General features: G+C 36.3%; 1 protein-coding gene and 1 long non-coding RNA gene across 2 annotated transcripts in view; one reads left to right on the top strand and one right to left on the bottom strand.

Annotated features, from left to right (window-relative positions):
- LOC109106854 (BMP/retinoic acid-inducible neural-specific protein 3-like) overlaps positions 1-14,783 on the top strand; it is a 52,648-nt gene extending 37,865 nt beyond the window's left edge. Inside the window, 2 exon segments of the mRNA XM_042718541.1 lie at positions 7,932-8,154; positions 9,622-14,783. Of these exon segments, the coding sequence (XP_042574475.1) occupies positions 7,932-8,154; positions 9,622-10,741 (1,343 nt within the window). The 3' untranslated portion in view covers positions 10,742-14,783.
- LOC109106856 overlaps positions 1-23,797 on the bottom strand; it is a 61,392-nt gene extending 37,595 nt beyond the window's left edge. Inside the window, exon 1 of the long non-coding RNA XR_006154030.1 lies at positions 23,215-23,797. This is a non-coding gene — a long non-coding RNA (uncharacterized LOC109106856). The remainder of the gene's footprint in view (positions 1-23,214) is intronic.
- Positions 23,798-25,066: the final 1,269 nt, after the last annotated feature.

Raw genomic sequence — 25,066 nt, 5'->3', positions numbered from 1 at the left:
TTGTGCAACTGTACCTCTTTTAATATATGGCTGTGACTTTGAATCACTCTCCTCAGGTGACAAGTTATTTGAAAATAGCTGCTCTTCCCACTTTAATTCATCTCTCTGCGTGAGTAAAACTTCAAACAGTTACTTCAAATAAGTTGCAGACCACCTAATGCTTTTGTTTTTTTTAATCCTACTGACCTTGTGTGGAAGCCGAGAATATTATTTTATAATGGAATTCAGAGGCGTATTGAGAGCGGAGAGAGAGTTTATAACTCCATGTGAGTGATGGAATACTGAGTGAGACCTGCTTTACTCACATACAGCAGACGAGAGGAGACTTTGTTTTCTTCAGAACCTGTCTTCTTTTTTTAGCTTTTCATTTTTGAGCACCAATAATCGACAACAAGCTCTTATTCAACAAAAATACATATTGCACACATATTGTACAAATAATGAACAAAATTGGGCCTGGATAACAAACATCATTATTTATTCATTGTTTTGATATTATTTATTAATTTATTTAGCCATTTAAAAAAAAAATGTCATTCTTAAAGTTCGACTTAAATAAATTTTGTCCATCTTTGGGAGAAGATAAAACCAGTTTAAAACTCTGATTTGTGTGATTTTGTAAGTTAATAAACTATCGATAAAACTTAAACATCAAAATTAACCATACCAATCTATGATATTATAAAAATGATTACAATTGCATATTGTAATTATTTTATTAAGCACCACCTTTCACTGACAATTAAATAAATAATGACAAAACAAAACAAAATTAAATTAAATTAAATTAAATTAAATTAAATTAAATTCTGTACCCTATTTGTATGCTGTTTCTTTTTTTGTTCAAGCAGAGTGTAATAGCATATGCTGTACATTAAGCTATCAGTAGGGGTTAGCTAATTTGGGTCCAAATGATGGGTTGTAGTTATTACATAAACTTATATTTACACTCATCAAACTTACTATTAAAGTAAAATATTTGTTCATTTTTCTTACAATAATTTGGGCAGCAGGGTTGAATGGTTGGGATTTATGAATGCAGAAAACACAATACAGTTTGTGTAAGAACTGAACAAATGGAATGAGATTATTTACTTGTCCTCCAGCTGTGCTGTAGGAAAGCTCCAAATAATGTTATTTCTTATTACCAAATTCATAGAGGATGCCAGTACAGCCAGATCCCTGCTGAGCCTCAATAATTTACAGCTAAACAGAACCATGCAAACTACAGTACCAACAAACTTATCCTCCAGCCTAGAAAGAGGAAAAAATGCCACTTAACTTTACTTTCTAAACTCACAAGCGTTCATATCATCGCGAGGAAGTCACACATTGTAATTTCTCTCGCTTTAATGATGCAGGCAGTGGCTTGTATGACAGCACAGTCCATTTGGATTTGATGCATATGCTGCAGCCACCCACCGATGCCTGTTTTAGGTTTTAAGGGATTCATTCATCCTGCTGGCCCATTTAAGTTCAGCCCAGGCCTCAGTGCACCTCAAACTCATAATGACATGGTGGCCTGATATGCTACATGGTAATGGTCTATTAAGAAAAACAAGCAGCACTATCATTTCTGCTAACATAGAAGCATGGGGTGATTAAAATAAACATCATTTTACTTAAACCAAGAAAACCCAGGCTGCAATATGATTATGCATGCTTTTAGAAATCTGTGTCGCTTTTGATAGCATGGCACATAAGTCTTTTTAAAACAGACTATAAAAAAAAATGCTTATATGTTTAGTGGAATGGTGTACTCTACCACAGAATCTACAGTAAACATGTTTTCTTTCTTATAGTCTTTTTTGTTTTTTCCTCTCTTGTGAGTGTACTTTGCAACTACGGACATAATTATAAATTTACGATATGTCGCGCCACAATGCCCGCTGCCAATATTTTACAACTTACGAGCGAGCATTTCAAGTGTTTTATGCTCCTCTCCAGACTTTGATAGGCAAAAATTACTGTCTTAGTTAGGATTGATCTCCTTTATGAGTTTTTGGAGGCTGAGACCTCAACAACACAGCTTGGCCTTGCTGAAAGCACTCACCAGAGTACCATAAGCAGTGATCGCAGTGCACAGCACCAAGACAAAGAGGCTAAAGGCCCTATATTTATGGCTCAGGGTTCCAGCAACAGCAGAAGAGAGCAAGGAGTATATTTCAGTGACTGCTTTGGAGCTCTGATGACAGCAGGAATGGAGGAAACAGTATTTTATCAGAGACAAGCTCCTGCGACGGTTCATTCTAAAAGATCCAAACTCTTTCAACAGGTTACTATGCATTCAGATGACATTCCAGGCTTGGCGTTTCTTGTTTAGCATTTAAAGAAAGATGTTGCATTGCGTTCCTTTTCTTGTTTTTTGTAGCATGAACAAAAATAAAAAAATAAAAATTGGGGGTTTTTATGTTGAATACACCCACAATGGCAAGCCTTTATACATGTACAGTGTTATTTTTATACAATAGCTTCATCTTTTGAGGCAAATTTCATCTTTTAGTCAAGTGTAGTCTGACAAAAATTGCATATAATTGTAGTAAAGTACAACATTTGGGTTATACAGAAAGTATTAAATTAAGCCAAATACAAATACAAAAGTGAAAAGTATTATGAAAACCTAATATTTATTATTATTATTATTATTATTATTATTATTATTATTATTATTATCATTATTATTAAATTCTATTTTAATTTTACTTATTGCATTTTAATATTTTGGTGTTTTTCTCTTCATATATTTGTAAACCTTTGTTTTAATTTAAATAGTGACAGAATTTTCATTTTGGGGTGATTATTTGACATCCTAATGCCCCATTTTTTTTTGTTTTTGTTCACTGTTGACCATCTATGTTCGTTAACAAAGACTTTAGCCGGGTAGGGTTTGAAAGGAAAAATTGTGCAGTATTTTTGTTGACAAGATTAGCATTGTATATTTACAAAACACAAACTTTTGTTTCAACTTTTATTTTAGGAAGCTAAGGGACAAATTTGTTGTTGTTTTCTTTGCTCACAAAATGTATTCACGTAGCTTCATAAAATTAAGGTTGACATGGATTATTTTAACAATGTCCTTACGACATTTCTGGGCCTTGAACGAGGTAGTTCCATTGCTGTCTATATTTTGGATATCATACAAAATATCCTAATTTGTGTTCCGAAGATAAATGGAGGTCTTATGGGGTTGGAACGACATGAGGACGAGTAATTAATGACAGAATTTTCATTTCTGGGTGATTAATTGTCATCCCGATGCCCCATTTTACGTTCTTCTTCAATATTGACAAACTATGTTTGTTAACAAAGATTTTTGTCTGTAATTTAGAATTTCACCTGGGCAGGGTTTCCATTTAACTAGTTTCAAAGGAAAAATTGTGCAATAATTTTGATGCCGAGTTTAGCATTGTATACTTGCAAAACAAACTTTTGTTTGTCAGTAATAAAGAAGGATGATTTAAAGGCTTGGGCCGATGCCTGGAAATGTAACAACACATACGTATGTGGTTGTCATTGAAGATGTGTTAAGTCGGTGACTCCATGAAAATCTGTCATTGTCTCATTGCCAGGTTTATTTCACTAGCTCAGTTCCCTCCACAGACTTCAAATGGTGACTTGTTCATGTAACAAATGTCTTTTTGCACAATTACAGGGAAAACTCAATTCTGCATTAATGTTCAGGAAAGAAATGTGCCCGGTTGACTGATTAACAGAGCGGATATCCTTCATTTCGTTCTAACACTGCAAGAAATGTCTAATCAGGACCCTGTCACCAGTCAGCATCTCCAGACGAGCTGTAATTCAACCACCCTGCCTCTACCTGTGCTTTGATCAATCTGTGAATTATGCCCTGTCCTCTGGGAACCACCAAATTTTCACCGGCTTTAAAATCATATTCCACTTGGAGATATAAAAGACGTATAGAGGCAAGGCGGCACTGTGTTCTGCAGGGTGTCCAGTAAAGATAACACGACCACTTCCTCCCATGAAGAGGGAAAAGTGCTCATTTGAATATATTATACAGGTGTCCTGCTTTCTCTGTGAAAAAATAAATAAATAAATCACAACAATAAGCTGAAGGGCAGAAGGGAAAAAAAAAAAAAAAAAAACTACCTACTAATTACTTAATAACAAACAAATTAAATATTAAACAAAAAGAATATAAAAAAATAAAATAAACTAGTAGAAAAAAAAACTCCACACAACTTGTATTTTACTTTGCATTAAATGGAACTTCTGTGGAGTTTGTGGCTGATAGTTATGTTTTCTTGCAATTTAGATGCAAAACAGTTCATTATAGGTATAATGAATGTGTGAGCCCATTTGCATCTGATGAAAAAAATATAAGGTCGTGTTATAATAGGTAATTTCAGCAACATTGCCTGCATCTGCTTTCAGCCTGATATCAAAAGTTAAAGTTCTTCAGTGCATCTACTTGTGAATAGTTTGCATCGCACTGATGGTTTGCTTATAATTACAAAACTAAATCAGGCCGTACCTGCAGGGAGGCTTGGCTCGGTTAGACAGCTGTCAAACACACAAAAAAGGCAGATCACTGCAGCTTTACGCACAAAATGAACACATTCAGCTGAAGTCTAAGAAACAGAACTTTGAAACAGAATATCTGACAGAAAGAAGAACACAAATAATTGCATGGGGTTTGTGTACTGTAACTAGAGAAAAGGAGTTTTCTTTTCAAGTAATCATATGGCTGTCTAAGAAAAAACTTTGTTGGAGATCTGCTAGTTCATTTCACCTTTTGCCAAATGGGGAAAGTTGTCACAATGAAACATGCAATTTAACCTCAGAATAAGCTCAATTTAAACCATAAAACAATTATAAATTGCAAAGCAATGCATAAAACAGCATGTAAGCAAGCATGAAAAGATGTGCCATGGAAAAATATCAGTTCATCAGTTTCATCATCAGTTCATTTTTTTGTTTTTTTGGTCTTTCATTTGTGCATTTATTAATTTGCTTGTTTGTTTGTTTATTATAAGAACTCTAGCATCTCATCTTGACCGGATAGCCAGTCTCAGTGATGATACTCTGTAACAGTTTTGTAGTTGCGAGTCTATAGTTACATCAGCAGACATTATTGATTCATTTTCCTCCAGCTGTCTTTGTAGTTTTCAAAGTCCATGTCATGTGGAGAAGCAACACAGGATGCAATATAAGAAATAACTGTACTGCACAGTGTAAATGTCAAAGTGTTCTCCTCTTTTACAATTTTTGTTGGTTCATGGTAAAAGTAAACTCACCATGTACATAGAACTAACTTTTCTAAATAGAGTTGAATAGAAAAATTAACATCAACAAAGAAGGTCACAAAATGTAACTAATTTTGCTATTTGATTAGTAACATAAATCCAAAATCCAAAAAGTTAATTTTTAGGCTTAAATTTGACTTTAATCCCATTTTTACAACAGTCTCTCACTTTTGGACTGCACTTTATAATGAACACGAATGCCATTATGTTCTACAACGTGCAAAGACGGTAGTAATTTCCCATCTCTCCTTGTTCATAGAAATTTGAAGTACTAATGTACAAAATGAGAATGTGTTTTGAGGAAAATAACCTCATCATTCCACATGACATTTTTAGGAAGGGCTAAATAGTCCATAAATTTGAACATAAAGTCATAAATGCCAGAATAAGGCAGAAAAGGGGAGAAAAGTTCAAATTGTAAATGTGCTGTGAATAATGAGATCTCCAGCTGAATGTAGGCAAGAAGGAGATAAAAAGATGAGGAAAAGATAGAGAGAAATTTGACTGTAAACAGTGGATGGCAAAAGAAGAAAGGAAGAGTGAGAAAGAGAGAGAGGGAGTGAGAAAATCTCATAAAAGCACTGCTGCATATGGCTACATTTTATGTCGGTATACTGTACGTGGGAAAGGGACGGCAGGTTGTGATCGAATACAGGATGAACTGCTATGGTTTTATTGGGTTACATTAGCATACCACAACCCTGATCTCAGCCCATCTAGGTTTATGTTTGGAAAATGCATGTATATTTTAAATGCTTGCTTTTGTTGTCATGTAATGAAAGCAAATGTGTGGCATATCTGATTCATGGAGTGATGTTCAGATGTGACAATCACCTGAATACAATTACTGTAAAATGATTTACATTGAATCTAGATATATGTACAGATATGTATTTAATAATTAAAAAATAATAATAATAAATGCATGTATATACATTATAATTCAATTGTTTTTCATAGTTAGGGCAGCTGGTGAGGAAGTGTTGCTCTGTCTCCACTTCTCTATGGTTACAGTATGGGCAGATGCAGCTCTATTTGGGCAGCCAGTTCTTCTGATATCTGGCCGTCTCTAAAGTCAAAGTGTGATTGCACAGTCTGTACCTTGTCATTTGTCTTCTTAATTTACGGTCTTTCACGGTACTCAGATATTATATTATTGTAGTTGCTATTGCTCTATTAAGAGTATGGCTGTCAAGATATCATATTATTATTATCTACACTATTATCATGGCTTAAACAATGATATATTGCGATACCTACAGAAATCTAGAAAAAATAAGAAAAATATTATAATAAATAATAATTAAAAGAACACATTTAATGCCCTCTGCAACGAGTTTGATTTTCATTTTGAAATATCATGGTTATCTCATGGTTATATCACAATATATGTCTAATAAACAATTTTTCATTTTTTTTTAAATGCCATGATTATAGTCAACATAGGTATACTGCGACACTATTCTACTCTCTCTCTCTCTCTCTCTCTCTCTCTCTATATATATATATATATATATATATATATATATATAAAAAGAAAAAAAGTCTCAAAATATAAACTCAAAATTGTAAGATGTAAACTCATTAATATTGTGAAAAAAAAGTCACAATTATCTTTTTACTATTATTTTTTACTCCATGACGGGGAAAAAAAATCCCAGTGAATAAATAAAAGCATACTGTATGCCATATATTTATGTAATTTTTTTTTTAATTAATGTGTTTTCATTATATAAGTTCAACATGCACTCATTTACCATAATTAGTTTTATATAGCCAACATCACATTAGCCAAGAGAACATGATTATGCACTTCCAGACCTCCCTGATAATTGTAATATAATTGTGTTGTGACTGGTCACTGTAGGCTTTTCTTCTGCTGTCAGAATCAAACAGAGACACATGCTTAGACAAAATGACAGGGGAAGAAAAGAAGAAAGAGGGAGTCTGAGCTAAAACTGAGCTTAACTGACAGTCTGAGCCAATGCTAACGTTGTCTTTGTGATTTAGTCCTGTGTGTGGGAGCCTCTGGGCTCAGCGCTCATGGGATCATTGCACATTGTAATGCCCTGTGACACCAATGGAACTCTTTTTCCAAGGTCTTACAATTGGTGCTGGTCTCCTCAGTGTTGCACAAATGTCTTAATTTCTCTCAGTTTCTGAGGGATGCTAATGTCTTTTTAAGTGGCCCGAATGCATTTCTAGATAACTCGTATTTGATAATTCCCCTAATCTGACGCTGTTTCTAGCTTGTACAGCATTTTGCAATGGAAGGTGTTGGAACATTCTGAGTTTTTCAACTAAACTGTCTGCGCTAAAGACAAATTGGATTGTCCTTATTTCAAGTAGTGATCAATCAGCAGTGCACAATGATTGCTAAAGTTTTAATAAAACCTCACTTTGTTGCTGCTATATAGTTACAGTAGGTGATGTACTCATGTCATGTGATTAATGTTATTGCCTCTGCTGTTTTTTTTTTTCCTATAACACCCACACTGAGTTGCTCAATAACTCACACATTCATATTATGAACCATCTCATGTTCTCTCATCTCACTAGATTTGAAGTTCATAACAGCTCAATATAATTCATTCACCTTCTCCAAGGTTTCACAGTAATAATAACCATAATAACTTTTCTCACTCTCCTTCTGTTTTTCAGATGAGTTCAAGGCCTTTCTCAAGAAATTGCCAACAGATCATTTTTTAAACACCTCTGCTGTCTTAAAGTTCTGGACGTCAGATCTGGTCCTGCAGAGACGTTATGGTCTGCTGGAGGCAAGCACTAAAGTGGTGCTGGGAAAAGCCATCAAGATAGTGCGCAAACTCTTCGCTCTCAGCAAGCGCTGTCCTACACAGCCAAAGATCAGCCTGCCTAGAGAAAGGTACGAGGCCATATGATCTTTTTTTTCTTTCATTGAAAAACATTTAAGGTAGTATGTGCAACGTGAGTTTCAGTTAAATGTATAGTTCATCCAAAACCTGAAACGACATAACTTAGATGAGAAATGGGGTTAGAGGATATTAAATATTTAAAATTTAGGCCACATTTAAACTATACTGTAGGTCTTGATGCCCAATTCCAATTTGTTGGCTAACCATGTAATGTAAATGCTGCCTTAGACTTGTAGTGCCCATATAGAGCGAAAGTTTCTGAAGAATGGACAGTGTGTGCACACTATAATCAAGAGTTCCAAGCAAGTGACAGGTTGTAGTTAGCATCCTTTAGCTTAAAGACGTTCACTAGTCAAAAGTCTGTTTCATGAAATTCATAAATTATGTCAGTACACTGAAAATAAAGACTAAAAACAGGTTGTCTTTTCTTAAAAGAACAACTTGTGCATTCATAGTTTTGTTTAGTCACAAATTATAGGGTTAATTTCATTGCAAACAGTCAGCTATGTAAGCAAGATGCCCTCAAAAGAAAGTTACAAACTTCTTCACTAATGTCTGGCCAAGTCAAAAAACTTACATAATTCCAGAAATGCAATTCTTACTAAAAATAATTCCAGAAATGTTGGTCTTCGTGTTCTATTCAGTTTGTTTGAATGGTAATAAAGCAAAAATCTTTTAACAGATGACTGATTTCAGAGGAGTTTTTCATCAAAATAGACGATTCACATACGAGATAACCAGTACTCAATTATTGAGCTAAGTTGAACCAAGATGCATCTGTCTGAGTCAACATTAATGTGTGAGAACTGCTTAGTGGTTTATTTAACTGCCTGAATGGCATCTTGACATCAAAGGCTCTCATGAACAAGAAGTGCATGTTACATTAGTGGATTTATAAGATTATTAATAAACTCAAAAGTCCAGGACAAAAGGATGCCTGATGAAATGAAATCCCACAGGGAGGCATCCAACAGAAAGGGGCATGTGATGCAAGATATTTTATTTATGTATGCATGGCATTAAGTATGCGTCAACAGTTATGAAGTGAGTAGGAAGATAATGGAGAGCCCATGGAGTTGGAGCATTTATTTAAGTGACTTGTCTCTCTTGCTAAATTGGATGAAAGAGAATAAAAAGAATGCACTGTCTCCTCACATGCATCCCCAGAGGCTTTTAAGACTCACTTCCTCTACTGGTTAAGAACAATTTGCATTTGTCAAAGAACGGGCCATTAATATTCGTATCAATCAGCAAGAGGAAATGAATGCCTCATTTACCACAAAGAAAATAAGGCCGATGTCAAGTCTTCACTGAACAATTTTAACATGTTAGTGAACAATTTTTCATGTCAGCGAAGCCCAGATTTCTTTCGATTTCATCTTCATTTAGCAAAGCCAAGCCTGTCATTTCTTTTTAGGAACTAATCTTGTCCTTAATTATCACCTTCGTCCTTACAGGACTCTGGGTTTTTGGCTCAACAAAGCCCAGTCGCTGTTGTACTGCAGCGAGCATGGTGTGTACGGCACCTTCTCTGAGGAAATGCAGAGCTTCATCACACCATAATAAAAACGCACTGTCTGCCAGGGCAACGTGCCATGTAAGGTGGGTGAGGGGACCCTCTGCTCATCCTGTGCCTCAGACAACATCACCCGCTGTGGCACATGCCTCCCAGGCAGCATCCTCCATATGGGATTCTGTCGTCCCAACATTGCCAACTCTTTGGACCACTACGTCAACTTTGACTTTGACATGCCAGACGCAGAAATGCGTTACCTCCTCCAAAGGCTCGACAGCCGCATGGAGGTCCATGCCATCTACATCAGCAACGACGTGCGTCTGGGCAGCTGGTTCAATCCAGCGTGGAGAAAGCGAATGCTGCTCACCCTCAAGAGCAACAAGAACAAGTCCAACCTCATCCACATGCTGATGGGGATCTCTTTCCAGATCTGTTCCACCAAGAACAGCACGCTGGAACCCGTGCCTGCTATCTATGTCAACCCCTTCGGGGGCAGCCACTCCGAGAGCTGGTTTATGCCAATCAACCAGCAGGACTTCCCAGACTGGGAAAGAACTAAATTGGACGCCTCGCTCCAGTGCTATAACTGGACCCTCGCTCTTGGCAACAAGTGGAAGTCCTTCTTCGAAACGGTGCACATTTACTTGCGCAGTCGCATTATCACAGACGATCCCACCGCCAACGAGACACTTTTTTATGAGCCACTGGACCTGGATGACCACTCGGCCAACCTGGGCTACATGAAAATCAATAGCCTGAAGGTCTTTGGCTACAGCATGCACTTTGATCCAGAGGGGATCAAGGACCTGATCCTGCAGTTGGACTACCCGTACACGCAGGGTTCGCAGGATGCGGCCTTCCTGATGCTTTTGGAGATGAGGGACCGCATTAACCGGCTCTCTCCACCGGGAGCCCAGCCGTTGGACCTCTTCTCTTGCCTGCTGAGGCACAGGCTCAAGCTTTCGTCCAGCGAGGTGGTGCGCATACGGGAAGCGCTCCAGAGTTTCAACGCCAAGCTCCCCAACTACACCGAGCCAGAACTCAGCCAGCTGTGCAGCTAGCTCAAATGAGCCTCTGTCGCTCATTTTTGCCTGCCTGTAAGAATGTATTTGTAAATGTGATGAGAAAGGAAGGGAAAAGAAATATATTGTCAGTGTGCGTGTAAATGTTTGTGGATGAGATTGTCTTTGAATCCTCTTCCTTTGGGCAGCAATCGTAAGAAGCAAAATTTTTGATTGTGACTGATACAGGAGCGTAACTTAGAAGCCGTATGTTCCCAGAATATTCCCTTGCTGGGAAAACCTTGTTGGATCTAGCCTACAGTCAAACTACTTAGTGTCTTTGAGTAAGGGTTCCTTTTGAGACGATGGGGATTTTAACTAAGTGGACTGCCTCTACATGATTCATGAAAAAGTACATTTTAAGTGAGAATATATAGCTACGATTTCTTAGCACATATGTGCTGAAGATGTAGTTATTCTTGGTGATGTCATTGTCCAAGACGAATCCAGAGAATCGATCTATTCCGATGTAAATTGTCGGAGCACAGTGGTCCAATGGTTATAGCAATCAGCAAAGAATCAAATCCGTGCTTTTCTATTTTATCTGGAGTTGCAAATCCTGTATTGTGAAATCTGTATATCTATATTTAATGTGGGACTGAATTGCCAGAATGTTGAATAGAAATTTGTATTCAGAGATATTGCTAAACCAAAAGGTAAACATGAAAGCAAACTGAATGGCAAAATGTCTTTACCGTTTTTTTTTTTTTGTTTGTTGGTTTGTTTGTTTTTTTGTTTTTTATGTTCACTGACATCTCTTTTGAGAAGGCAACCTTAAGGTTGCAGTACATACAATATTGTTTTGAACAGGTTTGTGGGCTGCTTTGTAAATACTGCTCATCTCATTCAAGACGTGAAATGCTCCACACTGCTTCTTGGATATATACAGATAAACACCCATATTTGTACTTTTTTGAAAGTGCAAAGACCAAAAAAAAAAAAAAAAAAAAAAAAAGGAAAATGAAAAAAAAACATACACTTTAACACAAAACAATTGCCTTACGAAGTGAAGTCTCTGTTCTGATATCAAAGCACACCTGGCTGTATGTCTCTCTCTTTAAGAGAAAAAATATATATATCTTTCTTTTTTTTTTCCTCAATGCTAAATTCTGATTTCAATTACAGTGACCTCTAATCTCTAAATGTCAGTTTTTTTTATAACTGAAGTATTATATGAGGAGTGCATTACATGTTATCTATGTGCAAATACAGAGCAACATTTGCATCACCTGGTTCAATAGCTTTGTTTTCCACAACATGTCCCTGCTTTTCTATTAGACATATGATGATGTGAAGATGCATAACTGTAATACATGAATTCATTTAGTATCTCTACACCTAGAGGCAGTTATTTCCACTCAGCATTTAATAACCATACATGTACTTCTTAAGTGTTCTTGATTAAGTTACTTTGGTTGTAGCATTTGTCGGCACAAACAACCACAGAATTACAGCCTTTGACAACACAGAGAATTTATTACAGCTTTTTATATAAAACTGGAATGTGTGGAAATGTCTGTGAAAATTGCGTATATGCATCAACATAAAAAAATGATCAGTTTTCTGTCAAGATAAGATGGATCGCTCAATATATGGGGAGCAACTTTTACAGCGCTACATAAAAAAAAGTGCAATTTATGCGGTTGTCATGGAGAGCTGTAGGACCTTCACATTGTCTGTCACGATATATCTGTGACTCAACTGTGAAGGGGGAAAAACATTCTTGCTAAATTCAGAAGATGGAAATCACAGGGAGTCTGTAAATATGAGTTGTTTATCTTAATGTCTAAGACAGGAATCAGTTTTCGCCCTTCAACAAATTGTCAAGACAGTGAAGGGCGTCTTATCAATCAACAGCCCTACATAAACTGGCATAGCCTCATTCTTGAGAAACAGAGTCTAAATATTTCTGTATTTTATGATTTATAACTAAACTGTCTGACATTACAATGTATTTTTGGTAATACTTTATAATAACTTTCATATTATACTTATAAACAATATTTACATATATGCTGCATACAACTGTCCAAAGGTTTGGGATTGGTAAGATTCTTTAAAATAACTTTTTCAAATAAATCTTTTAGTGTCTTATGCTTAAATTCTTTTCTATCTTAATATACTTGATATATTTTAAAATGTGTCTTTAGTGTCAAACTATCTTTCAGAAATGTTTTTTTGTCTTTCCTTTTTTTTCTAGCTATTATTAATGTTGAAAACAGTTGTGCTGTTTTATTTATATATATATTTTTTGTTTGTTTGTTTTTTCCAGGATAAGCTTCATTTACTTTAAACAGAAATCTTTTGTGACACTGTAAATGTCCTTAATGCTGCTGTCAATTTAACAGGCCATTGCTGAAAAAAAAGTATTAGTTTATTTAAAAAAAAAAAAGAACTCTTACTGACCCCAAACTTCTGAACTATAGTGTATATTAAAGTTATGAATATTACTTTCAAATGTATAATGGAATCTATTAACAAGTGATCTTTGGGCATTATGTAGGCATAATATACGGTTCAAAAATGGATGATATAAAAAGATATGAAAGTTATTAAATAGTGTCACCTATTTATCTCATGGACATATGAGATGTGAATCATCTTTTTAGTTTGTTTGTTTTTTTATCCCCCAATCTAATATATTTCTGATTAAAATCACTCTAGCCATCATGGTCTCATTCTTGTTTATGTGCACAGTTGACTGAGAAAGCTATTACATTTTTCTGTGCAAAGGCATGAGATGAAAATTCATTATTCACAGAGGCTCTGACCATCTACTCAGATTGTGCTGTACCTATTGTATTTCACTCTCATGTCAAAGTGAACATACTAATGTCTAATCCAGCCATTTTGGGGATTCTAGTTTAAACAATTTAAGATTTCTTTTAGAAGATTTCATGTTAACTTCCACCAAATATCTAAAACTGTTCTCTGTATTTCATTTGAGGCTTTTACCTTTAACACAGGCCCGGCAGCTCTCAGATTCTTTACTGTAATAGTTACAAGCAGCTTTGTTTTCATTTCTTTGGGAATTCACCAAGGGTTTTATTCTGATATTGCTTCTCAGATAGACAAGATTATGTTTTTCTAGAAACACGTCAAATGTGACCTACTTTCAGGCTTTTTCTGCACGCTGTTTCAGTGACTTAAAAATAAAATGTGAGGTTTCTCAGATACCAGGAAAGGGTTTGAAACCCAGTCCTCATTAGCATAGTTTGAAAAAATAAATCCTCTAATGTGCATAGTAATGCTGCGGCAAGGGGGCAAAAAAAATATTTGTAGTGAAATAATTGCATTAATTAATTTCAGCCTGTAGTTATTTACTGAGCATGCTCTGAAACAAAATGGCATATTGTCAAGCGAATCCAGCTCCTGGAGTGTGAGGTATCCGTTGGCGTCATACTAGTCGCTGAGTCAACTTACACATCAGGACTCCTACAAAACCTCAGAAAAGGAAGGACATTTCAGCTCTGTTCTTAATTCCATTTGCAATCAACTTCCTCCCATCCCATCTTTAAACTTCATTTCTGTGTTGCAGATAGCCAGACACACAAAACTGTATATATGTATGAACACAGCATTTCAGACAGCTTTACCATTCTGTAAACATCAAGTGACTGAAATTGTATCTCTGTATCTCTCATAAACAGCCTGTACATCCACTTTTTTATATAATATTCAAATAACATTTAATCTCAGAGGGTTCAGTCCAGGTCCTGCCTTCAGCCTCCATGCTTTGCCATAGTGCAACATATGCTTTTTTTTTTTCAATGTCCAGAACCAAAGTGCTGAATGTAAATAGTCTGACTGCATCCATTTCTATGAGAGACAATATAGCTCAGTTACGAGCGTGAGGTGCCAGCTTGAAATATTGCAGAGGGGATTCTGTATGTGGTGTATGATTCTGTACAGAGTCAGATATGGGCGGCGTGGTCGTGAAATGAAACATTATCTTTATACTCTTAAGATCATTTCTCTCTCTCTCTCAATGTTTTAACAAGATGTAAATGTTCTTATATGAATTAATAAAAGGATAAAACAATCCTTTCCCCCCATGGAGTCCGAATAAATGCTTTACTGGGTAAGTGCCATCTCCTTTCTACCATGAAGAGCATACTCTTTGATCTGTTACACAGCAACAGATAACCATTAAAAGATCAAATTTAGCCATTGTTTTCCATGATACTAACTGTTTACTTTTATGGAGACATTAATTTGTACTCTAATTTCTAATAGGTTTTTAGAACAGCAGTTTTCTATTTAAAATAAACAAGGTCTGTAGTTCACAGGGTTGTCCCTTATTTGGAATTAAACTGAGAATATATCTGAAACTCCAACTTCTAAATTTAAATTTGAATTGATTTTCTTTATATTACGCAACATAGGCTCATAAAAAAAATATTTTTATAAAATTTTGCAGAACTCCATAAAACAAATCTGTTTCACAATTCAAGGTATATTACAGTTAAAAAGACCACTAGTTACAGTAAAACACCCAACAACTTTTATTCATTTTCACACAAATTATGACTACAGCAGCAGATTATCGACTAATAAAGACTTATTTTCATACAGTTCCTTGCATAATACTATGTTTATCGACTAATACAGTCTTATTTTCATGCAGTTCCTTGCACAATAGTATGTTATGACCTCAAAACACTTTTACCATAGAGCCTTATTTGTAAACGAATACATTTTGTTGTTTGCAGCACATAATCAGCACTATATATCTATGGCTATTCTGATATGGTAAACTTGCTCGATAGCACACCTGGTACAACATTGCACTTTCAATGCAGAGCGCTCAGGAATGAGTCCTGTGAAATATGTTTCACAATAAAACAACTCAAAGACTTATAAAAGCAAGCTATGGCCTGGTTAGTGATTATGTTTTTATCTCATATATGCTTTTGTTAAAGGGGTCATATGACGTTGCTAAAACAAGAACATTATTTTGTGTATTTGGTGTAATGAAATGTGTTTAAGGTAAAATTTAAAAAAAAAAACCTTATTTTCCACATACTGTACTTTATTGTTGCTCCTCTATGCCCAGCCTTTCTGAAACGCATAAATTTTTAAAAAGCTCATCGTTCTGAAAAGTGAGGTGTGCTCTGATTGTCCAGCTATCCAGTGCGTTGTGATTGACCGAATGCTTCAATCGTGTGACGGAAATGTTACGCCCCTTACCATATTGTGATGCCGTGTCCCAGTGCGATGAGACAAAACCAAGAAAACCCAATACAAACTAACCAATTGTTGCATCCAGTGGAGTCATAATTACTGATTATAATTACTTGTATTGTATTTTTACGAGTTGCGTTGGATAAAACCATGTCTGCATTTGTGATCGGAGAAACAAACAACAAGCGCTAATCTACACTGCTCAGAACTTCCATTTGAATAGTCAGTGGCAAATTCTTTAAATATGAAAACATTCTTACAGGCTGTGAGTCAGAACAGCCAGCATTGTAGGCTACTCTACCATGTTCAGGAAATAGTCCTCTGTAAAATGCGTTGTGCACACACACAAATATTTAGGTTGAACTGTTCTGGAACAGTGTTGTAAAAACAACTTAACCACTGATTTCTAGTTGTGTCCTCTTTTGGAAGACCAAACTAAATATTTTCGCTTTCGCAGCGAAACACACAGCGTCTCCACAGCATGGCATCGGCAACAGCAACAATACTACAGCGAGAATCAAAGTTACGCCTTCTTTCTTTGCATAAACATTTGGGCGGTGTTATGCAAATCTTCCCACACAGTGACTTCGACATGTGGGGGCTTGTTTAAACTAGGCGTTTTAGAAGGGTGTGGTAGTCTTAAGGTTTAAATAGAATATCTCTTTGGGTTTGAGACTTTAGTCTTTGCAACTTTAGGGATCTAATCTATTCACAAACAGCTTGTAACACTCCAAAGAGAAAGGAAAACTTGAAATCGCATCATATGACCACTTTAATATTATGGGTTAAGGTTTAGTGTAGGTGGAGCATTATTTTCAAATGTAAAAGAGCATTAACCTTTTAGGGCCACTCACTGGACATTTCATTTCTGAATTCTAGTGATATGTACAACAAACTACAAATTAAAAAGTTACCAGATTCACATTCATGTGTTTAAGATAAATGCACTTTTGGCACCAGTGACTGGACATTTCCTTTTGAAATTGTGATAAAAGCAGTATGAAGCAATGACATATCATTCTGCAGAAATGTCGCACCAGGCATGTTTTTCAATGAGCCTGGGTTGATATTACAATAGCAATCAGGAAGCAGAAACATTAGAAATTCCCAGTGCAAATCCTCAAAGACAATGATAATTCTCTTTCAGGTTTTAGGACTACAAACTGAAAAGGTTTATTAAATGCAAGGGGACAGAACTGCTGTTGCTGTATGTTTATGAGAGATGCCATTCTGACCTTAGTGACTCATTCCTACCGACTCCATATGTCCCTGCTGGAACAGAAATCCTGTGAGGAAACAGGAAGATAAGCAAGTCAGGGAGTTCAAAATATAATCTGACTTCAACACACCACACCGCAGAGCAAATAAATTCTTCCTGATTCTCCTACAGTGTACGTTTGAGGATTCAAAGGTAGATAAAGAGACACCACAAACAGGTTTAGCACAACTGAGAACAGGAAGAAAGTTAACAAGACAGGTTTCCATGGGCATTGAGGGTGGATACACCGGCCTAGTTTATTTGTTCCATCTAAAATGGGGTTTTAAAGAAATGAAAAGGTCGACGCTGGTAGAGGAACAGAAGGAATTGGCACGCCAGCTTCCTCAGCTTCAGCAGAGATGTGTGAATCGATAAGATGGTTGGGGGCTGACAGAATGACAGCCACCAGGAGTCCTGAAGGACATCCTGTGAGGGAGAAGAGAAGAGTAGGGTAGAAGAGAATCTGACAGGCCACTTTAATGAATAGTAATTATTTTTCAAAGAAAACCGCTCTGTGGGTTGTAACAGCGAAATCCGTTTCCCACTCGAGGAATGAAGATGTGATTTGTTACTTAGGCCAACAGCAGGTTTGAAGAAGCAGAATCCTGACACAGAGGGTTATAGTCGAGAGTAATGAGTCATTTTGAAGAAAATCTCTTTTATTGTGACTGAAACTCTTAAATATCAGAATTTCACCCAAAAGTGAAAACTGTCTTCATTTACTTTGTTGTTCTAAACCTATATTGTATGTGATTAGCTAAGCACAAAAATGGCAAATCTGTTTTTTACGCATTTAATATGACTATACATAATTATTATTATTTAAAAAAAATACAAAATACTATATTGTAACAATACTATTTTACTGTAAAAAAATCAGTACAATCATAATAATAATGTTTATATTATATTTTACAGAACAAAATTAAAATGACTAAAATAAATATTTATGGTCATCTTGATTTCATAGAGCTTTTATTTGGGTGAAAAACTACAGGAGACGTTAAAGATTATCTTTTGACAACAGATTTATAAACAATTCTCCTCAAAGTCATACAGGTTTGGAGTGACATGAAGGTGTTTAAAGGTCCTGGTATTATAATTAAGGTTCTGCTACTTGTCTTTGTCTCCTCTTACTTGATAACAAAAGTTATGCAAGATCTACTAGGAGACAACGCTGTAAAAAGCTGTCTAATGTAATCCTAAGGCCAGCAGAAAGCACACGAACTGTGGATCCCCACCCAAAAATAATGAAATAAAGGGTCTTTTTTGCAAGAGTCTTTCTTGATCTTCTTCTTTGCGCTCCAGGCTATGTGCAGCTGGGAAAGTGAGTAACTCCTTAATGGCTCTGGCTCATTTGAAGCTGTGCAGAAAGACAGCGAAAGCAGCATTGGGGGAAACTCTCATCTGTGTCTGGCCTTGAAATATGTTGTCTTTCACGCATTTAAGTGTTTAATGATGGTATAGAAAACAGAATAATTGCATTTGCTGGTGTGCTGGATGCTACATTTTTTATTAGATGTGTGGTTTGGAATTCAGAGGTGTAGAGGTAGCGTTCATCTAAAGTTCATTTTGCATTATATTTTCTCATCATAAGTTGATTGTGGACTTTCTGTCCTACTATGCATTACATGTGCAAATACTGCATTTTTTTTTTTTTTTTTTTTTAAACGAACAGAGAAATTACAATGTACTTGATTTATACAATAGTTTGGTTGTTTTATTATTATCATGCACAAGCAACATAAAGCTAGACAACAGCTAGCAGCAAAGTTTATGAAGGCTTTTAAATCAAAAGCCTCAGGGTGAACTGAAAGTAAACTTGTTGTGCTGTGTATCCCACTGATAAGCATGACACAGCATCTAGAAGTACAATAGCAATCATGCTCACATGTACTCCTGCAATGCTTTTGCATACTTTGAATATACTATTTCTTCCAACATGGGGAAGAGATGTTTTCAACTATAATTCAACTGCAATAAACATAGAAAATTAACGTGCATTATATGTTTGTAAACTCTACATATTTTGGTGTAAATTTAACAACAGCTGGGCAACTGCTGTTATATTAAATTGTGCTTGACAAATAAATTAAAGAAGAAAGAACTATCAAAACACAGTCTGCATAATGTTGCTCTTAAATACTGTGATTTTTTTTCTAAATGGAACCAAAAATGTGACCCATTATCATTAATACAGGTTTCATAAGGTACTGTATGATACCATACTTCATGGCACCATACTGGTTATTGATATATCTAATTTGTAAATTTTTCCTAATACATTCAGATCACATTTGTCATCATGTAACACTCAGTTAAATTAATCTCTGCAAACACTAACCATTTATTAACACTATTTAATGCAATCTTTAGCAAATCAAATAACAGTTAACGAAAAAAAAAATGAATGGACATTATATGTGTAAAAACTCTACTCAGATATATTGGTGTAAATTTAACAACAGCTGGGCAACTGCTGTTATATTAAATTTTGCCCTATAAGCAGAGCCGGCCAAGCCACTAAGCGACCTTTGCAATTGCAAAGGGCCCCATGGCCAGCAGAGGGCCCCCTAGAGTCACTGCTAGCTACTGGGTGAAAAAAAATCATACATCAAAAGTAACATTAAATAAACAACAAGAAATGGGCCTACAGCGCTCTTTATCAGGCATCACGATAAGCACAGTTGTTATTTATTTAGTTCTTTATTATGGCGAGTTCCCCTCGAATCTTGACCCTGACTGACCCCTATGATGTCACTGGTCACGTGGTCAGTGTCTGTCAGTCAGTTACTCTGACGTCGACGATGTCTGACAAGAAACGAAAATATCTTCTGGCCATGAAAAATGACAAAAGAAGTGGCTGGAAGAAGAGAAGAAGCAAGAAGATAAAGGTACGTAAACCTGTAGGCTTAATTTTCCGATACCTGTATGGATAATCTGCAGTCTAAAAGTCTTCTATTGGGATGCAAACACTTACAGGGGGAGGGTGTCGCGCTTGTGTTCTCCGACTTCGCGTGCAGCCGTGCACGAGCGCAAAACCTCACAACACCCTCCCCTGTCGGTGATTGGTTGGAACACTATTTGTTTTGGTTTTGAGTGGTTTGTGAAACCAATTGTTTTTGTGTGCAGACCTCAGAGCATAGGCTGCCTACAGAGATGCGATTTTTTGACGGCCTGCTTATGAGGCAGGCAGCTAGCGGATCGTTAGCAAAGATTAGATAAATGTGATCATTTATGGTTGGGCCTTTTTTGGGCCTGAAATCGCTGATACAACCTTTAATTCAATTTTTTGTTTTTTAGCAAATTACTTTTTTTCCAAGGAGACCATGTATGCATGTGCGCACACACAAATACACAAGTTTGGATTTTAATAGCTCTATTGAAATGTTACCTAATTCTTATTATTGTTACTATTAATCTTGTTTGTGCTGTTTTAGAAGTTATTGTTAATTTTGTTTATTTGAAAAATTCAAACATTTAAATGTTCTATTTATTATTTATTTTATATAATATTTTATTTAAATGTTATTCTATTTGCTCTATTTCATTTAAAATTATATATAGGCTGTGTTGTTTGTGCCTCTTAAAACTCTGGTGTCAATTAAAAATGTTTCTTTGATGGTCAGTGAAAATCACTTTATCAGTCTTTTTATTCAGCAAGTTCATCAGTGTGTGTTCGTTGCACTGTACTGCCATTCAGCTCAGTGGTATCATAATTTTCCTGTTAGACTTCAAACATGGAACACAACTCAAGAACTCAAGGTCTTTTATTGTCATTCTGTACATGTTGCCACATAAGAACGAAATACTTACTCAGGACCAGCAGCGTAAAAAAGATAATTAACATACAGCATACATAGAATAATAAAAATATAATTTAATTGACTTAAAAATTTAAAAATAACATAGTAGATATAATATGTACAGTAGTTATAAGTTAGTCATTGCTTTTCTTTAGGCCTTACTTAAAACGGTCAAAGGGGCCTCCAACCAAATTTTGCTTAGGGCCCCCAAAGGTCTAGGGCCGGCTCTGCCTATAAGTAAATTAAAGAGGAAAGAACTACAAAGTCTGCATATAGTTGCTCCTAAATATATATATTTTTCCTAATGGTACTCTAACCAAAAATGTGATCCATAATCCCTACAGGTTTTATAAGGTAAATATATAGGAATATATGATACCGTACTACAGGGGTCGGCAACCTACGGCACGCGTGCCAACAGTGGCACGCAGAAGGATAATCTCTGGCACGCGAGCAATAGGGAAAACTGCATACTGACGTACATTTTGAGGTAATAAGGTCTCACAGTCACACAGCCTGTTAGGAGCTATAAATACTATTAAAGTGTGAGAATTAACTTGCCCTAGTCTATGGATGCACGCGCCACCGCTGCACATACTGGCGCTTCAGATCAAAGCCTCAGCAGTCTAACAGCACTCGTCAATGTCAAAATGTGGTTTAATGTTGACAGAAAAGAGAGCGAGGTAAGATGAAGCTGCAAATCACTTAATATAAGTCCACTTTTAACGATACGTTTTACGATAGAAATATTAAATGACTGACAGCTATATCCAGTGATGCAAACAACTTTAATTTTTTTCTCTCAAATATGGCAATTTTGAGAGAGAGAGAGAGAGAGAGAGAGAGAGAGAGAGATGTCTGTGTCTCTCTCAACAAATAATGAAGTGGAGTTTGGTTAGGCCTACTTAAAAACAGCATTTTTACCCCCCTCGTTGCTGAGAAATATAATGTAGCGATTCAGTATTGATTAATAAAAGTCACGTGGCAGCGCTGACAAGTTTATAAATGTTACTTTTTGCACAGCGCAATCTCAGATCTCTGTATGCCAGTGGTGTGTACACGGGCATCAATTAAAGCAGCGCATTAATATAGAACGGTGATTAAACTGAACGGTCTTAATGCATTGGACTTGTCACACACACACATACAGTGGTGTTCAGTACGGTCACACTATATATGTAAGAAACTTAAAAAAAAAAAAAAAACACTTTATGAAAATTGCATGAAAATCAATAGGCCTATTGTTTTTTATTGTATCATTTAAAAATGTGTATGTACTGTATAAATACAAAATGCATAAAAGGGGAGGGGGTATCATACAGGATATTGGTCATTTTTATTTATTAATATTGAATATTTAGTACTCCTAATTTGTTAAATTTTCCTAATACATTCAGATCATTATCATCTGCTATCATCTAACACTCGATTAAGTTAATCTTTGAAAATACTAATCCTTCATTAACACTAATGTAATCTTTAGCCAATCAAATAATACATTTAAAAAAATCTATTTTTATATTATACATTATACATTTGTGATGCCTAAATTCACATGTAGCATTCACTGACATTCATGAATGTATTTATTCACATGCACCAGAATTATTTATTAATTTTTTTATATTTTTAGACTGAAGAGTACAGAATTTTAATATTATCCAATTATTGGTAATGTGAACAAATATTGTCAACACCCAGAATTTCAATATTGGTGCAGTCAGTCCTGCGCACATAGTTGGTCACATCAACATTTAAAGTAACACACTTCAGATTATTAATTACTATTATTAATTATAAGTAGATCAAGAACCAAAAAATATTACGTTATTTTACTAATCCGCATATCAAAACACCAAACCTAACAAGCAGCAAAGAGTAAAAGTAGTAATGAATAAAAAATAATAAAATAATAAAAAGTACTAACAATAACAACAGTAATGCAATACGAATGTTGTGTATGATTAAGTAACATTCTAGATTTGCATTTAGACCAAATGAAATAAGTAAAATCCAATACTTTCTATTAAGGGGCCAAATGAAATTAGGATCACTATGGTCACCATGTGGTGACAGGCAACATATGATGAGGAAACATCCAGAATCAGTAAAAAAAAAAAAAAAAAAAAGGACACGAACAGCAGTGTGTGAAAACAAATTCTGCTTTTGTTAGTAAGCTTCATACATGCCTGGAGAGACAGCTTGTGCTGGAGAAAAGCGCTCACCATCAAGGGCAGGATCAAGGGCAGGGTGGCCTGTGTGTTGGTCCCAGAATGAAGCTTCCCTGAAGATGTCCAAAGACTGTCTCTCCCTCCAGAGTTGACATGAGAGGGTTCCTCTAATCCAGACTGTCAGATGGAGAAGCAAGGACACTCAAAATGAGCAATAGGCAACCGATCCATATCACTACTGTCAAAATCCCTGGGGAGGAAATAGAACAGAATCGAGTGGATCAAGTCAAGCAGAATGTAAATTCAGACGATGAGGTAGCATGTGTGTGCTGTTATATGTGATCTTGTGTGTGTAATTCAGAATATGCTGGGAGATGACAACGGCACAAGCACACATGGGACAATAACAAGTGATGGGATGATGTAGGTTATGGTCGATATACTGGATTCCTAAATAACATAGATTTATGTAGAGAAATAATATATATAGAACTGACTAATGTTGTCTGGTCATTTACTACCATTTATTGATCATTTATATCCGAATGGATGGCTCTAGAATAATATGGGCCCTATTTTAAAGATCTAAACGCAAAGTGTAAAGCGCACGGCGCAGCTGCATTTAGGGCGTGTCCAAATCCACTTTTACTATTTTAACTATTTTCAAATATAACGCGCCCGGGCGCATGGTCTAAACGGGTTGTCCCTATTCTCTTAATGAGTAATGGGTGCTTTTTGGGCGTAACGTGCAATAAACCAATCAGAGTCTCATCTTCCATTCCCTTTAAGAGCCAGTTGCGCTCGTGCCATGACGGATTTGCTATTTACATGGCGGAATTGGTTAAGCGCAAAGACAGAACCCGTCTCCGAGATTAAACGGAGCTGCTCGTGTGCGATGTGTTTAATAAGCAGCGTGTACGCGCGTTGTGGACCCGCCTATACTAACACGTTCTTTAAATAACAAAGAAAAAACATTGCGCCAGACTTTAGACCAGGTTTGAAATGGTCTATGGCGCAGTCTTTTTTCAGCTCCTTAAAATAGCAATGCGCCTGAACACACCTCTTTTTTAGACCAGCACGCCCATGGGCGCACCTGCTGTTAGCATTCCATTGACTCCCATTCATTTTGGCGTCACTTTGACAGCGAATAACTTTACATCTGAGGCGTTTAAAGACTCCATTTGTCCATTTATTATTTCTAAAGAAACACGAAAATGTATAAAAGGCCCCATTACCTTGTATCTTACGTTATGGCCCCGTAGAAGCAGTTTTTGTAAAAATAGGCCAACGATTGCGTCATAACCTGCGACTCTCTGTCGCACAGTAGAGAAATTACCGTATGGACAGGAGGAGAAGCTCGCAGGCAATCTTTTACTGTCTATGAGGCTATGGGGGGACGTGGAGGCATGAAGTCAAGGGAGAAGCCCATAGAGAGTCCATAAAAGACACGGGACAAAATTATTCAACAACGTCTGCAAGATTTGGTAGGTGATTCAGATTTCTCTTGGCACAGCGATTAGAAGACTTACAATTGTCAGACAGGTCGCTCACATGACATTTACGTCATCAAGCTCAGTTTGAGTCTGCGCAGTACGCCCGACCCCCAGGAACTGCGTGCTTCTAATTGACTTCACTTGTCTCCATTGAATCCAACAGGGTCGCTGTGTCCATTTCTTTTACTGTCTATGGCACAAATAGGCGCAAATGTATTTGCTAATTAAATGACGTGGAGCTGGACAGGAAAATGCGAACAGCGCCGGACTGAAACTAGCAAACACACTTGCGCTGCGCCAGGTGTATGATAGGGCCCAATTTTTCTAGTGTGAGTCACAGACTGGCACAGAATGTCTCGTCTAGCAGTGAGACAGCCATCAGTTTATGTGAGCTGCTGGTACAGTAGAATAAT

The sequence above is a fragment of the Cyprinus carpio genome, chromosome B2, assembly GCF_018340385.1.
Source record: "Cyprinus carpio isolate SPL01 chromosome B2, ASM1834038v1, whole genome shotgun sequence".
NCBI classification, from domain to species: Eukaryota; Metazoa; Chordata; class Actinopteri; order Cypriniformes; family Cyprinidae; genus Cyprinus; species Cyprinus carpio.
Note: the sequence above shows the minus strand (reverse complement) of the source record. Positions and strands in the feature narration are given on the sequence as shown.